The sequence below is a fragment of the Sceloporus occidentalis genome, unplaced genomic scaffold (genome assembly GCF_023333645.1).
Source record: "Sceloporus occidentalis isolate IW3139 unplaced genomic scaffold, rSceOcc1.0.p SCAF_6, whole genome shotgun sequence".
Lineage (NCBI taxonomy): Eukaryota > Metazoa > Chordata > Lepidosauria > Squamata > Phrynosomatidae > Sceloporus > Sceloporus occidentalis.
Window position 1 is genome coordinate 84,687,040 of NW_028316986.1, and position 15,920 is coordinate 84,702,959.

Consider the following 15,920-nt stretch of genomic DNA (forward strand, 5'->3'; position numbering starts at 1 on the left):
CTTTTAACACTTTTATTTGGCCACGACGGACACTGTTTCTTGAGTGTGCTCCATTTCGAAGAGCCTGGTCACCTTATGCTTGGTCTCCTCAGGAGGACTGGCCTTAGTCTCTCCGCCCCCCCTTTTTAACGGTGGCTGAAGCCCCGCCCCCTAGTCACGTGTTTACCCTCCCTCCGCCTCCTTTGAGGGTCTCCCTTCCGCAGTCATCGTCATCGTCGTCTCTGCCCTTTCGCCCCTAGCGGCAGGGAGCGGAAGCCAAGCCTTGCGCCGTCTGTTTCCTTCTACTATTGCCTGCTCTTCCCTCTTTCGCCCCTAGCGGCAGGGAACGGAAGCGCCCCTGGCCACCGCCGCTGCCATGCTGTTCCGTTTCGGGGTGATTGTGCCGGCGCGGCTGGCCGAAGGAGGCACAGTGCTCTGCGTGTCAGGTTCCCGCCCGGAGCTGGGCCAATGGGAGCCCAAGCAAGCGCTGCCCATGAAGCCCGTGCGGCCCCTGGCTCCCTTGCCCGCTCAAGAGCCCGTCCTGTGGCTGGCGGAGGCGGCGCTGCCCGAGGAAGAGGCCGCCTCCACCTTCTGGTACAAGTTCCTGAGGCGGCGCGAGACTGGCGACACTCTCTGGGAAGGTAAGTGTCGCTCGCCGGCCCCTCCCACCTCTCTTTGGCGGGCATCTGCGTTTGTGCGCATGCGTCGGAAGAGGAGGAGGGGCGTGGTCAAACTCGCTCTAGAACAGTGGTTCCCCCAAACTGTCCTATAAGAGATTTTGGACTTCAGCTCCCAGAAGCCTCAGCCATGGTAGCCAGTAGCCTGGGATTCTGGGAGCTGAAGTCCAAAAGCCCTTAAAGAGCACTGACAGTGGTCCCCAAACAGTGCCCTTTAAGAGATTTTGGACTTCAACTCCCAGAAGCCATGTTGGCCAATAGCCTGAGATTCTGGGAGCTGAAGCCCGAAACCCCTTAAAAAGAGCACAGTTTGGGGACCCATTGCTCTAGAGGAGGCGTGGCCAAACTCCCTCTGGTTCTCAGCCTTTGGGCCTCCTGATGCTAGGGAATTCTGGGAACTGTAGTTTTGTGTGAGGCATTTAGCCTTCTCTGGGTGCCACAATAAACTACAGTTCCTAGGATTCCCTCGCACTGAGCCAGGGGCAATTAAAGCGGTCCGAGACTGGACTAATTCCTTTCTGGCTAAAGGCTATGGAATTCTGGGAGTTGGAGTTTGGCCCCCACAACATACTCCAACTCCCAGAATTCCATAGCCTTGAGCCAGACAAAGCAGTGCCAAACTGTAGACTGAAGTTCAGCTGTGTATACATCTCTGCGCACTCTTCTCCATCCCTGCCATGGCAAGTGCACTATTTTTTGATTGAGAAGAGCAGTCTGCAAAGGCTGCATGGCATGCGTGCCTTGTGGCCCCAGGGGTTTGACTGCAGTACAAAAATGGTGATAATTATTTATTTAGAGTATTTATACCCACCCTCCATCCAAAAAGCCTCCCAAGGTAGCTTCTTGTTGTTGTTGTTGTTGTTGTGTGCCTTCAAGTTGTTTACTGACATATGGCAACCCTGTCATGGGGTGGTTGTTGTTGTTGTTGCTGCAAGATTTGTTCAGAGGAGGGCTGCTCTTGCCATCCCTGAGGCTGAGAGCATGTGAAGTACTAAAGTCCACCCAGTGGGTTTCATGGCCAAGAGGGGAACCGAACCCTGATCTCCAAAGCTGCACCCTAACCACTACGCCATGCTGGCTTTCTTTATACCCACCCTTCAGCCCAAAAGGCTCCCAAAGTGGCTTGCAGAGCCTTAATTTGACAGTTTCCTGCCCTCAGGCATACAATCTAAATAAGACACAGGATACACAGTAAAAAGGAAAGGTGGTAGGGGAGGTATTAAGTCCATCTTATATATTCTTTATAAACACTCAGTGAATAGTGAGTTCGGTTGAGTCTATGTGGAATTTTAAAAATTATTTGAATGTCAAAACATCATGCAGAGAAGGCTAAATAGTGGTCAACAGAATTAAATGGAATGGGAAAACTAAAGAAAATTTAAAACTGACAAGTAAGGAAGCGACTACATGTTTTGATTTTATTTATTTACTGTATTTATATACTGCCAGTACTTTCAAGTTTAAAATAATGGCTTGTGGTTTATTTGATACAGAGGTGGAAAGGGGCATGGAAGAAAAAGATGAACAAGCAATTCCTTGGGCTCCCTATGATTTGTTTGGGAAGAGAGAGTGAGACATAGCAACTGCTTCTAGCCAGGCTGACAGAGGATGCTTTGCTATCTCACTTCTCACGGTATAATTCATTCTTACCTTTCTACATTTTAAATAATTGCTAATAAAACCATTTCCCAAATTCTGGCTTCTTGACAGAAGCATTATACCTAGTTGGTGTCTGCAGCAGCCCATTGGTGCTTATGATCACACAAAATGTGTGTAAGTGCAATACAAATGCAGTAGTTATGCTTCTGGATGCTAGCTTTGGCTCTACTCAGCTTAGATCAGATCAGGGGTGGGCAACTGCGGGAGGAACAGGCGCCAGATTCAGGCATTGGGAACTACTCAGGGCTGCACCTTTAAAAATTTAAATAAAATAATATTGATATTAACAGAGTAATTAATTTTAAGCTGGGACTGGAGTAATGGGGGTAGAAGGGAATGGGAATTTTTGCCATCAAGGGACAAGATTTTTAAGGGAAGACTGGCATAAGGAGAATGGAAGGAGCGGCTGGGAGCATTTGCAAATCATTTGTTTTCCACAGCAAGACAAGGCTTGTTTCTGCCCAAATGTGGCAAGTGTTATTAGCTGTTTGAAGTATTAGGAGTTTCTCCATTTTGTGGGGCTGTGGTGGTTCCAGATGCCAGGGGGCACACTTTTGGGTCTGGCAGCCCACATGCAGTCCATGGGCCACACTTTGTCCACAGATCATGCTTTGTCCATGCCTAGTTTAGATACTACTTGGAGCACGCCGGGAACCTGGAAAACTAGTTTGACCAAAGACTGTGACAGAACAGAATAAACGAACATGTGTCCAGACACTGACAGATACACAGAGTGGATTTTGACAGTTCTGCAATGTTTTCCCCAGCTCTTTGAAAACCTATCTTTTCTATATAGACTAGAATGAAACAATTCCTTTGATCCCTAAGAAGTGATTGAAGTGTCCTTGTGCTAGCCTTGCATGGGAAGTGGGTAGGGAAGACTGGCACATTGCTTACCCTCTTGATAGACAATAAGTGAGATGCTTGAAGAGTATAAGATAGCCAGTAACACATCATGTATCAGCCCACCGCTCTGTCCTCGCTGTATTTTTTATTGTGTTTTTAACAGATGTTTTAATTGTAATGTGTTTAATCCTGTTTTAATGGGGGGGAATTTGGGATATAAATTTGTAAATGTGGATTTTCATAGAATCATAGAGTTGGAAGAGACCACAAGGGCCATCCAGTCCAACCCCATTCTGCCATGCAGGAAATCCAAATCAAAGCATCCCTGACAGATGGCCATCTAGTCTCTGCTTAAAGACCTCCAAGGAAGGAGACTCCACTACACTCCGAGGGAGTTTGTTCCACTGTCGAACAGCCCTTACTGTCAGGAAGTTCTTCCTAATGTTGAGGTGGAATCTCTTTTCCTGTAGCTTTCATCCATTGTTCCGGGTCCTGTTCTCTGGAGCAGCAGAAAACAAGCTTGCTCCCTCCTCAATATGACATCCTTTCAAATATTTAAACAGGGCTATCATATCACCTCTTAACCTTCTCTTCTCCAGGCTAAACATCCCCAGCTCCCTGAGTCATTCCTCATAGGACATGGTTTCTAGATCTTTCACCATTTTAATCACCCTCCTTTGGACACATTCCAGTTTCTCAACATCCTTTTTAAATTGTGGTGCTCAGAACTGGACACAATATTCCAGGTGGGGCCTGACCAAAGCAGAATACAGTGGCACTATTACTTCTCTTGATCTAGACACTATACTTTTATTGATGCAGCCTAAAATTGCATTGGCCTTTTTAGCTGCTGCATCGCACTGTTGACTCATGTTCAACTTGTGGTCTACTTGGACTCCCAGATCCCTTTCCCATGTAGTCTCATTCAGCCAGGTGTCCCCCATCCTATATCTGTGCATTTTATTTTTCTGCCCTAAGTGCAGTACCTTACATTTCTCTGTGTTGAATTTCATTTTGTTAACTTTGGACCAGCTTTCAAATCTATTCAGGTCATTTTGAATGTTGATCCTGTCCTCTGGAGTATTAGCTATTCCCCCTAATTTGGTGTCATCTGCAAATTTGATAAGTATGCTCCCAATTCTGTCATCCAGGTCATTGATAAAGATATTGAATAGCACTGGGCCCAGGACAGACCCCTGTGGGACCCCACTGGTCACTTCTCTCCAGTGGAAGACTTTTAACGTAAGCCGCTTTGATTGTCCTGTCACAGAAAAGCGGGATATAAATAAAAGTTTTTATTTATTTATTTATTTATTTATTTATTTTAGGTATTTATTTCCTTCCTTTTGTATACACCTTCAGATGGTCAACAAAAGTACATAACAGTAAAATAGTAAAGCAAAAGCTGTTTCAAAACAACAAGTAAAACAGCAGATAATAAGAAAAGTAAGTGGAAGACTTGATCTCATAAAAAGCCATAAGGTGCCATTAAATCATCTGCTATGGCCTATTGTTACAGTAAATCTTTTCCTTCCTGCTGCCTTTTACCAATAAAACAACCCCACACAAGAAATACGGGGAGAATCTAGTGCAGTGCTGGCATTTCTTGTCCTCTTTCCCCACATCAGCACCAAAGTAGGAAAGTATGGCAGTGCAAGTATGAGACTCTTAATCTAACCAGGAGTGCTTCTATGTGAGTCCTGTCAATCCAGCTGTTAAAAATTGGAGGATTTCTGAAACAATCTGCAAAGCACTTGTCTGTCCACAGTTGAAGCCAAAAGAGTGATGGCAGAGGAGACTTTTGCCTTCATAGAGGTCTGGCAGGGCTTATATCTTTAAAATCATAATATGTAAGATAACATCTCAGCATAACCCACAGCTAGGGATATATTTTACCTGATATAGCTTCCAGATAAAAATGTTCATGAATTGCTATAACTAAAGAACTACGAAAATTTTCCACAGAGGAAACTTTTTTAAAATAAAACATTTTATTGATTAAAACTGCAATATTACAATCATACCATCACATTTTAAACATACTAAATACAACCAAACATTTCTTCACGGTGTCATCCTTACAGAAACTATTACAGGGTAAAAAGGAATCTCTTTGAATGTTTTAATATCTTACAAAAATATTTATCTGTATTACAGAGAGGAAACTTAAGAGGCATGTTGATTTAAGGTTGGAATGACAAATGGAAATAAACACATTTACTTTTGCAGTTTGGTATATATTTTTTTTCTTATACTTTTACTTACACTTCAAAGTATGTGCTTGAAAGTTGCACTGTATACATCTGGTATTTAGCCAAAGGCAGGGGTGATATATCTACACCATATTGGTATTCCTTTATATTGCTGCAAAAGTTCAAAGCGGACATTTTTAATACCTGCAAAATGCTTGAGGGTCCATCAGATGGATTTTGTGTGTAACTGTCAATAATAGTAATAAAGTTTTCTACTTAGAAATGCATAGGAAGTTTTTACTGTGCTGACATACCCAGCTACATTTGTAAATGTCCTGAAAAGAGTGACGGTATTGGAAGCAGCAGGGAGTGGATATGTGTTAACCAAATAAATCAAACTGAAGGTTAAAATGGACCAAGATATTGAAGTTAGCTATGGAGTGTCGTAAATCTGATTTCTAAGGATCTCTGATTGAGGCCACTGAGACTTTCCTGATACAGTGCAAAAGGACAGCTGAGGTTCAGGAGCTACTACTTCAGTTAGTAGAAGACAAATAGATCAGATATTGTATTACCACTTGTTTCCATATTGTAGCAGCAAAGCCAAATTGTAACTGTTCAGAATTGTGTAGCTTTTATTTTTTAGTATTCATGATACAAAAAGTCAGTGCCAAGAAGCTGTTTTCCTCAAGATCCATCCAATGTTGGCAACATCTAATTTGAATGAAATTTGAGTTGCAGAAAATGTGACATCAAATAGCTTGCAGTAGGGGATGCACATGAATTATCACATCACTCAGAATTTCTATGTGTGATTTGAATGAAGAAGCCTGCTATTACAGTGACAGAATATGCCAGTGTAGAGTATTTGGTGGAATCCAAATTACATTTAAAACAGTTGGAAATAAATTTTAAATATTTATACTCTGAATGTTGCTGTGGGGGTTTTAATGCCAGAGGATAGAACACTCAAAATAAGAGGCCTCAGAAGCACATTTTACTGATAATTAAGTATATCTAGGAAAGGCAATTGCCTTCTCAGGCCATCTTAGAAGCTAAGCAGGGACAACTTTGGTTAGTACTTGGGTGGGACTTTGCCAATGAATACCAAGTGCTGTAGGCTGTATTTCAGAGGAAGGAACTGGCTTGCCTAAGAAAACGCTGTGAAATTAATGGGGTTGCCATACGTTGACATGTGACTTGAAGTCACATAAACACACATCCTTCATCTCTTCTCTGCTTTCCCCTTTACTTTTACTTTCCTCATACGATAAAATCAGTGGAATGTACATCAAAGACTTACTTACAATGTCCATTAGATGTCACTGTTCTACCTGAGAATAAATCTTTTATCCTACAAAGCTCTACTACAAGAACTTAATCAACATTTAGTGGAATCTATCCAGTGTTTATGTGTTTGATGGTAAAATACAAATTAAACATTTATTTCTGTTGCTCAGTTCAATCTTGCCTAAGAAATAATGAAAAGGAAGGAACATTATGTTTAACTAAACATTTATTGCCTAATAATTTATTTTAAGAAACAAAGCTTTTATGCTTTCAGGTGTAAAGATCCTTTGCTGATATGGGTGACCAGAAATAAATTTGACCTGACATAGAGTAATCGTTTTTTATGTATCTAAATTAAATATGCAGTACTTATAAATTTGCCTTTTATGGTGTATAATATGTTAATGTTGTAAAATCAAAATATTGCATGCAGTGCATTCTTCTGCAGAGAAATCTAGAGGTACAGCTTGAAATCACTGCCTCCCCATTTTATGCCTATAATCACAGGATGTGAAAGTAGATGAATCATTTCAGGATTTTTTTTTTTTAGGCAGGGAGAATTAGAGGGAGAAACTACCACCATGAGAAGTCTTCATCAGAGAAATGTTATATCATCTCATACTGAGGATCTGGAAAGAAAAATGGCAGTCTGCAAGGAGGAGGAACTTCATGGACACTGGAGTATTTTGCCTTCCACCCCTGAGCTTTGCCCTAACCCCCCCCCCCAAAAAAAAAAAATCAATGGGAGACAGTTATGGTATATCTTATAGAAGTATGTTTGTATTTGTGAGCATGCATATCATCTAATTTTCTATAGATGGTTCTGGACCCATCTGGTCATTTACTCTGTTTCTGGAAATTAATGGGCTTCACATAGTGCAGGAGTGGGGAAAGTGGAGTCTGTAGGCTACATATGACCTGCAAGGCCATTTTTCAAGTTCTTCAAGAAGTTAACTTCATTTTTCTTCCTAGTTAAATAAAAATCTGTTTTGGCCTAAAACACCCTTAGGAGGGAGTCAGAAACATTGCAAAATGTATTCCCCATTCCCTGAAAGTATGGATGTATTTTTAGTTTTAAAAAAGTTTTAAAAATTAAACTAAAAAACTGAAGGTACCAGTAGTGTGGATCTCTAGGTTTTGCAGGGACCAAGTGCATTAAGAATTGCCAACATCTGAAATAGCAGATATTCTGTCCAATGCAGCAAAGGTGGGCAACAGAAAAAAGATCCTCTTTAGAAGATTTAGCTAGTAAATGGGTCTTTAACAACAGTTGTAATTACAACAGCAATAGTAATAAACAAGGCAAATTCTCTTACAGTATAAGACTGCAAATCATGAAGTAAGTACTCATCACTTTAGTCCTCAGAATTACATTTTGGTGCAGAATTTCACAGCCTGCAACCTTTATTTTAGCTACTTTCTAAATACATTTTTCTTTTTACAGATACAGAATAAAAACAGAAAATGGTACCAAAAGGTCTGTATCATTCATGTTAACTGCAACTTTTGCAAACACAGAGGGCTATCAACCACTGCAGCAAACATTCTACCTCGTGTGACTCTGTTTTTTCCGGCTCAGTCTGTTTTGGTACAATCTTTGGCGCAATCATCTCATTTCAGAAAGGTTATAAAGCTTGAAAAATCAAAATAAGGTTTCGGGCATATTTTCTAGGAAGGGAGGATATAGACACAGACTTTTCAGCTTAGGAAATAGACTCAGTGAGACAGAAGTGATTAATGACAAAATGTGCGTCAATCATGTAACATTTCAGTTGGCCTTAAGAGCAAACAGGCCAAATGATTATAAAACTATGAACTGCTTCGATAAAAAGAAATATTTTATAGACTCTGGCTAGAAGCCATTGGTGGGTTTGCACTAGAGGAAAGTAGTTTCACTAGCAAAGGCAGGACACTTCCCCCCCCCCTCCCCAGATCTCTCTTATACAACCTCCTATGTCCTATAAACTTACTCCTGAGGATTAGTGGAGGCTGTGGAACTTTATGGGACACAGCACAGAGCATCTTAAAAGACAGCACATTAGGAAGACATGGATGCCTCACCCAAGTCCTTTCCACTAGTTCAAAGGGCCTAAGTACCCAAAGTTACCCGATCCTGTCTGATCTTGTTAGTCAAGTAGGGTTAGCCCTGGTTAGTACTTGAATTGGACCACCAATAAATACCAGGTGCTGTAGGCTATATTTCAGAGGAAGGACCAGGCAAAACCACCTGTGAGTATTCCTTGGCTAAGAAAACCCTATGAAAAATTAATGAGATTGCCATAAGTCTGGAGGCCTATTGAAGACACATACATACAAAGCCACTATTGGGTAATACAATCCTGTATTATGAAATTGATTAGTGATAGATTCATGACAGATAAAAAAAAGTGATACTTCACACAAACTAAACTTAATTTGTACAAGCATTAACCATGATAGACAAAAGGGACGTCTGTATTGTTTGCTCAGGCAACAAATATTTTCTGAGAAAAAAGAAGAAGAATGTGGCCATTCTGCCTTGTTTACAAGCTTCTATGAGTGTTTCAGCAAACCTCTTTGTTGGAAAAACAACACTGAGCAACATATAGTGAGACCACTCTTACACAACGTTGTGGAGTAAGTGCTTAGAGAGAAAGAAAGAAAGAAAAAGGATGTATGGCTAGCTGAGGTCAGGTCTCAGCTATCAATTGCCACCTGGTAGCAGCCATTCAGTCAGATTACAGGAGAATGAGGGAGAGTCTCTTATTTTTATTGATGTGTATGTAAGCTTTTTGTTTGGTTAAAAGGGGTTGGAAGTGAAAATTCGTTAAACTAGGAAGACTTTGGTCCTATGTTTATATTTGGTCCAATTTCAATTGCAAGAAAAAGCAAAGAGAGAGATTTAGGCCCAGTACAAATGGGCGCTTTGTGGCGTGCTGGTGGTGATTTTAGGGTTCGGGAGCATGCAGCAACTGCATGCTCCCAAAACCTAATACGTATGGGCGGCGCCCAATGGCACAAGACATGTCACTGTGACGCCCCAGGGCACAAATGGTGCCTTGGTGGCGTTGTGGGAAGGAGCTCCATTTCAGAGCTCCTTTTTGGGGTGGATCGTTGCCACGGCTGTGCAGTTGCCGCAGCAACAATCCAGAGAATCTGTACCGGGGCTTATTTATCTCTTCTCTTTCTATGACACACATGCATGCACACACAGACACACACTTATGCTATTGTCTATAAATGATCTGAGAGCTGAAATTTTGAAAGTTTAATTCTTTTACTGGTTTGGAGAAATTCTGGATCCTCTGGTCTAAATCCAATTGTTAGTCTTAAATTGGACCTACTAAATCAATGGAACTTACATCAGTGTTGACTTACCAGGTTCCCAGTGGTTTTAATGAATCTACTTTTGTTGGGGCTAACATTTGGATCTAGGCCTGTGTGTTTATTTCTTTGTATGATAAAGCTCACATTTGTATGTATAGATACTATGTGTAACATCAAGCAGGAGCTCTCAAAAGAGAAATAGATACATTTCTGGAATTATCTTATGATCAATACTGAGCACATTTAGGATAGCAAATATATGCCATTGTGGAAATATTTAACTTTCTGACAAAGCTGGGTTTAATATTACTGTTAAAACAAACCTCAGAACAACAAAAAGTGGTGTATTATTAATTGTACCGTTTTTAAAATTCACAATTAGCCATAAGTCTCTAACAGAGAGAAAAAAATATTATTTTGTGAGATGTATTTTACATTTTTGGTAGCTACAGTTTTGGAAACGTATGGGAGAAAAGGACAACTAGAAACAACGTACACCCCCTGCCAAAAGGTCTAAGCCATCTATATTTAGATGAGGGAAGTTCAACACGTCCATAGTTCTGTGTTGGAACAATCAATAACAATTCAGTCTTACTTGAATGGAAGCAGACTCTGTTCTAAGCCATCTAAGATTGAATTTCAGACAGACAGCAGGGAGGCTGCCACAACAGGCTCCAATATCAAAGTTTTGTTTTGTTTTGTTTTAAAAGGAGACATGGTGTATGTAGTAATGGAAGCCAAATTATGATAGCAATAGAAATTATGCCATGCAGTAAAAAAAATGGATTACTAGAAATATTCAGTGGTCTTTCTATTTCATTGTAATGCAAGATCACAGAAAGCAGGAAGGGATTACTCTAATGAAAAAGGATGTATGTGTTAGAAAACATCTGTTAAGACAACATGAAAATTGTATTTTTGTCACCCTGTCAAATGTCAAACATTTTTATAAGTCTCTATGAAAATCTTTTTTCTTCCTGAACTTGTTTTTCTGCAGGAGAAGTGATGCTGCAGCACTCTACTGGACTTGAAAGTATGTGTTTGGGGGCTTGCGGTACCTTCCTTAGTTACATATAAAGGATGTGGATGGTTGTGGCAAGAAAAAAGGGGGCCTCCTCACTTATCCTCTCTGGTGCCTTCCATGCTTAAAAGCAGTGTAATAGGTCACAAGTTACTGAAATTGCAGCACCCCCTGGGAAAATACTAGGAAATATGATTTTTTCATGTTAGGCGTCTGAAAGACAAATGCAGAGAGATATAATTGCCTTCTTTCCTGCCGATATTCTTGCTCCCACTAAAATACTATAACTTTTTTTAGAGTGCATTGGTATAAATTCAGCAGCTGAGCATTGCTGCCAATTTAATGCAGTTTCTAGATTTTGAAGCCGTTCCTCTTCCCATTTATGGCAGCTTTGCTTCCATCTTTTGGACCATTAGAGGAGAAATTGCCATCACAATGCTTGAAGATACTCATTATTTCCCTTGCCATCTTTTATATATATATATATAAAATCCACATGCAATGGTACAGCATGCGTACCATGCACAACCCCATTCCTGAAACTTTGAACTAAATGAGGACATTCCATATTGGACAAAAATGTCCAACCCCTTCCATAGAAGACCTTGTGCATGAGTAAGGCCCTGTCCAGACTGGCCTGAAAGGCTGGCCTGAGGGCAGAGTTGAGGTGTAGCATCCTGATGACACATGACTGACTCGGCCCCCCTCAGGGCACCCTGACTCTGTGCAAATTGTACAAACAATTTCAAATATCAAACCTTGATTTTCCATTTTTTTATAAGGGACACCATATTACTATGTCATTATATTTAATGGGACTTGAACATCCACGGATTTTGTTATACACGGGGAATGTTGGAACCAAACCCCAGCATATAACAAGGGGCCACTGTATAAATGAGTTTACTGTACTCAGTTCAGTCTTATAGAATTGCATCCTTCCTAACCATTTCCTGAACTCTACCACACATCTCTCTTATCCCCTTCTCCATCTGAAAGGCGACTCTTCAAGTCGCCTTTCAACTTATGGTGGTCCTTTGAATTTCATAGCGTTTTCTTACACAAGGAATACTCAGATATGGTCTTGCTTCTTTCTTCCTCTGAAATACTCCTATCCCTCCAGAATTTAGCCTTCTCTTGCTTCTCCAAAAAATACAGCCTCCTCCTAGATCTCCAGAACTACCAAACTGATTTTAGATTTGTAGGGCAATTCAAATTCCCTAAAGCTTCAGCCTTTGTTAAGGAAAAAAAAAGTTAAATATCAAAATACCAAAACCAAGCCTGTTAGGGTCTAACTAAATCAGCAGAGTAGCAGAAATGTGTCCTTGTCTAACTATGGTGCTTTACAGAAGGGCACTATGGGGCACCATCGTGGCGTGCTAGGGTTGCCTCGGGATGTCCTTTACAGATGCCCAGCAACCCTAGCACATACCTGCCATGCCATAATGGCAGCGCCCTGTATACATGGGCGCCGCCATTGTGACGTGCCCGCGCCGCTGCAGGGCACTTGTGGCGCCCTTTCAGAGATGCCGCAAGGATTCCAAAATGGAGCTCCTTCCTGAGGAGTGCCTCGTTCCCGCAGCCCCCAAACGGCTGCGGGAACGAAGCCATAGGGACAGGGGCCAAGCAGCCGCTTTCTCTCCCGGCAACAGCTCCCTGGGATGTCCTGGGGCATGAAGCCCCAAGGACACCCCTTTTCAGGCCAGGGGAAAGCGGTGTTTTGCTGCTTCCCGGAGGCCTGGAAAAGCAGTGGATTGGGGTCTCCAGGGCTGCCACTGTGGCTGCTCAGGCCCCGATATGGCGGGAATTGTGGCGCCTGCAGGCTGCCCCAAAGGGGCGGTCTGTACCCTGCCTAAGCTTCTTTAGGTCCTGAGACTGATTCTAAAACAACACAAGTAGCTTGCAGTTTAAACAAAAGTTTACAAATGGCTCAAATCTACATATGCATAGAGGGTATATCCTAATCTAACTAATGAATAGTTCTGGTAAAGAAGAAATTTTTATGTCACCATCTTTCCAAAGATACTTGAGAGAGGAGGAAGATAGGAAACCCAACAGGGCAGGAAAGAATCTTTGTGTGAGAAAGAACTTTCCAAAAGGGGGAAGTGACCTGAAATCAATTTGCAAAGTTATTGCCCTGTGATTTAGTAGGAGCAAATGGGATGTTTGAATGAGATGAGACAGCAGTATTTGCATGCAGGAAAATCTAAGGAAGGGAAGAAAGAATGCAAAAAATGTTCCAACAAGATTCCCCTCTTTTCTCCAATTTCCTTGCACAACATTGGATAGGTTTTTATAGACTGAAACCAGTACAGGGACGTAGCTAGGATTTTAGGAAGGGGGGGTCCAGACTAAGTGCCACCATTATAATGGGGCTTGGGTGTGGCGGCGCAGCAGCACACACCATTCATTTTTCTAATGGAAGGGGGGGTCCGGACCCCAAGGACCCCCCCCCCCCCGGCTACGTCCCTGACCAGTAGATGGTGTGTATCAGCTTTGTCCATCACAGGCTCTAAAAATATACGTTTTTAAACTAAATTTGGGGGAACAGCTATTTTTGAGATCATTGTACTCACTAGTGTCACTATGATTGCTGTCACCCGATGTGGGGGGTGGGCAAACCCCATGCTTTCTAGTGACCCTTCTGTCAGAGTGGCAATGTGACATAAAGTTTGTATCACACTTCTGTTTCTTGTGGCATCTTTTTAAACACTTAAAGTAGCAAGCTGGGCTAGATCTGCCTGTCTGCCTATCTCGATGGCTTGAAATATGCTTTTCATAATTGGAAAGATGTTATCAGTTTGGCTTGAAGATCATAATGAGCATGGACATTTTTTAAGTTCTGCAAGACCCAAGTTATTAGATCCTTATAATTCAATACCAGACATTTGAATTCTGGATAGAATAATATGGGTAGTTAGGATATAGTTATAATGCATTCCACCTGCATCAGGAAACAATCCACAACAGTATGAAACACTCGCAACTTCCATTCATCAAGTGCATGGTTCCTTTATTACATATTAAAAGTGCACAAAGAAATGTTGTGGATTTGGGAGGAAGAGACCCATACTTTCCTTATGGGTAAATATTTTCTTTACAAGGAATCCTCCCGAACGAATAATTATGATAGATTGTCACTAGTTGTTTTTTGGGGGTTTTTTAGTTATCAAATTGTGGCTGGGTGGAGTGGAGGTGGGATGGAGCAGACACTGGTTATGTACTATTATTTAAGCTTTTATTGTCGTTGTGTGCCTTGAAGTCGTTTCTGACTTAAGGTGACCCTAAGGCAAACCTATCATGGGGTTTTCATATCAAGATTTGTTCAGGTGATGTTTGTCACTGCTTTCCCCTGTGGCCGAAAGCAAGCAGTATACTGCTTATGTACTTCCTTAACCTTTATATTCAAACATGTTTTTTGTTTTTGCAGAATCTATTTTGTAGGAAATAATTGCCAAATCTAGCCAACTTTCTGGGAGTTTAACTTCAGGACATATAGTTAAGAGATAATGACTTCAAGCTACAGGAAAACAGTAAGAGCTGTTTGACAGTGGAATATGCTGCCTTGGAGAGTGATGGAATCAAAGTACAGAGTAGTACCATTACTTCCCTTGATCTAGATCAGTGGTCCCTAAACTTTCTCAGGCTACCGCCCCCTTTCCTCTTGGGTGACAACCTAGCGCCTCTCCCCCACATGCCTGTTTCTTGGTATTAGTTCCACTGTTCTACTGGGAGGGGAGAAGAGAGAAAGTATCCTAAGCAAAGGAAGGGGCTACTTTTGAATAGTTTTGCACATGGAGTAAATGAAATCCTACTGGGTGACTCTGGGCAAGTCACACTCTCCCAGCCATAGAAGAATGCAATGGCAAACCTCCTCTGAAGAAAATTTTTCAAGAAATTTAATCCTGTTCTATGGGGTATTAGCTACTCCTCCTAATTTAGTGTCAATTGCAAATTTGAAAAGCATGCCCTGTATTCTATCTTCCAAATCACTGATAAAGATGTTGAATACTACTGGGCCTAGGACAGAGCCCTGTGGCATCCCATTGGTCACTTCTCTCCAGGATGAAGAGGAGCCATTGTTTAGTATCCATTGGGTTTGGTCTGTCAGCCAGTTACAAATCCACCTAATAGTTGCATTGTCAAGCCCACATTTTACAAGCTTTTTTGCAAGGATATCATGGGGACCTTGTCAAAGGCTTTACTGAAATCAAGATATGCTATATCCACAGCATTCCCATAATTTACCAAGCTTGTGACTCTGTCAAAAAAAGTGATAAGATCAGTCTGGCATGACTTTTTTTTTTTTTTTTTTTTGAGAAACCTATGATGACTTTCAGTAATTACAGCATTACTTACTAAGTGCTTACAGACTTTCTCTTCTAGCTACAGCAGGAACTGGCCACAGACACTTTATCAGTTACTTATAAGCACAAGACAGGTTTTGAAATGATGGCTCTGTTCCAAAGGTATACACATGCTTGTCCTCAGTGAGGGGGTTAATGATATCAGTTTTCAGTTCACTACTCACTTGGATTGAGAGAAAGAGGCCTGAGAGCTAGTGTGATGTAGTAGTTTGAACACTGGACTACAGTCCTGGACACCAGCATTTGATTCCCTACTCAAGCATGGAATCCTCTGGGTGACCTTAGGCAAGTCACACACTCTCAGGCCCAGAAATCCCCATGATAGCTTCACCTTAGGGTCACAATAAATTGGTAACAACTTGAAGGCACACAACAACAAAACAGCAATATACGCACACGTGATTGACACAGCCAAAGCTATGGTGAGGAGTCACGATGTGTGTGTGGTTGGCATGTCATATGCAGTCTCAGTCCATCAAATGAAAATTGGTATGCACCCTTGGTACCAGCTCCAATGTTCCCGTTTCAGAAATAGTAGCCACAGCTATAATTTGCTCACATGATTTCAGAGCGATTGAAGATG

At 41.5% G+C, this 15,920-nt stretch overlaps 1 protein-coding gene across 4 annotated transcripts in view; it reads left to right on the forward strand.

Annotated features, from left to right (window-relative positions):
* Positions 1–42: 42 nt before the first annotated feature.
* The window catches only part of EPM2A (EPM2A glucan phosphatase, laforin), a 59,971-nt gene continuing 44,093 nt past the window's right edge, over positions 43–15,920 (forward strand). For 2 of the 4 annotated variants that reach the window (XM_089530243.1, XM_089530244.1), the window contains exon 1: positions 43–620. In XM_089530243.1, coding sequence (XP_089386369.1) covers positions 356–620 — 265 coding nt within the window. In that variant the 5' untranslated portion in view covers positions 43–355. Of the gene's footprint in view, positions 621–2,149; positions 2,290–7,193; positions 8,121–10,946; positions 10,983–15,920 lie in introns of all 4 variants that reach the window. The other 2 variants (XM_089530245.1, XM_089530246.1) reach the window with 2 other exon arrangements.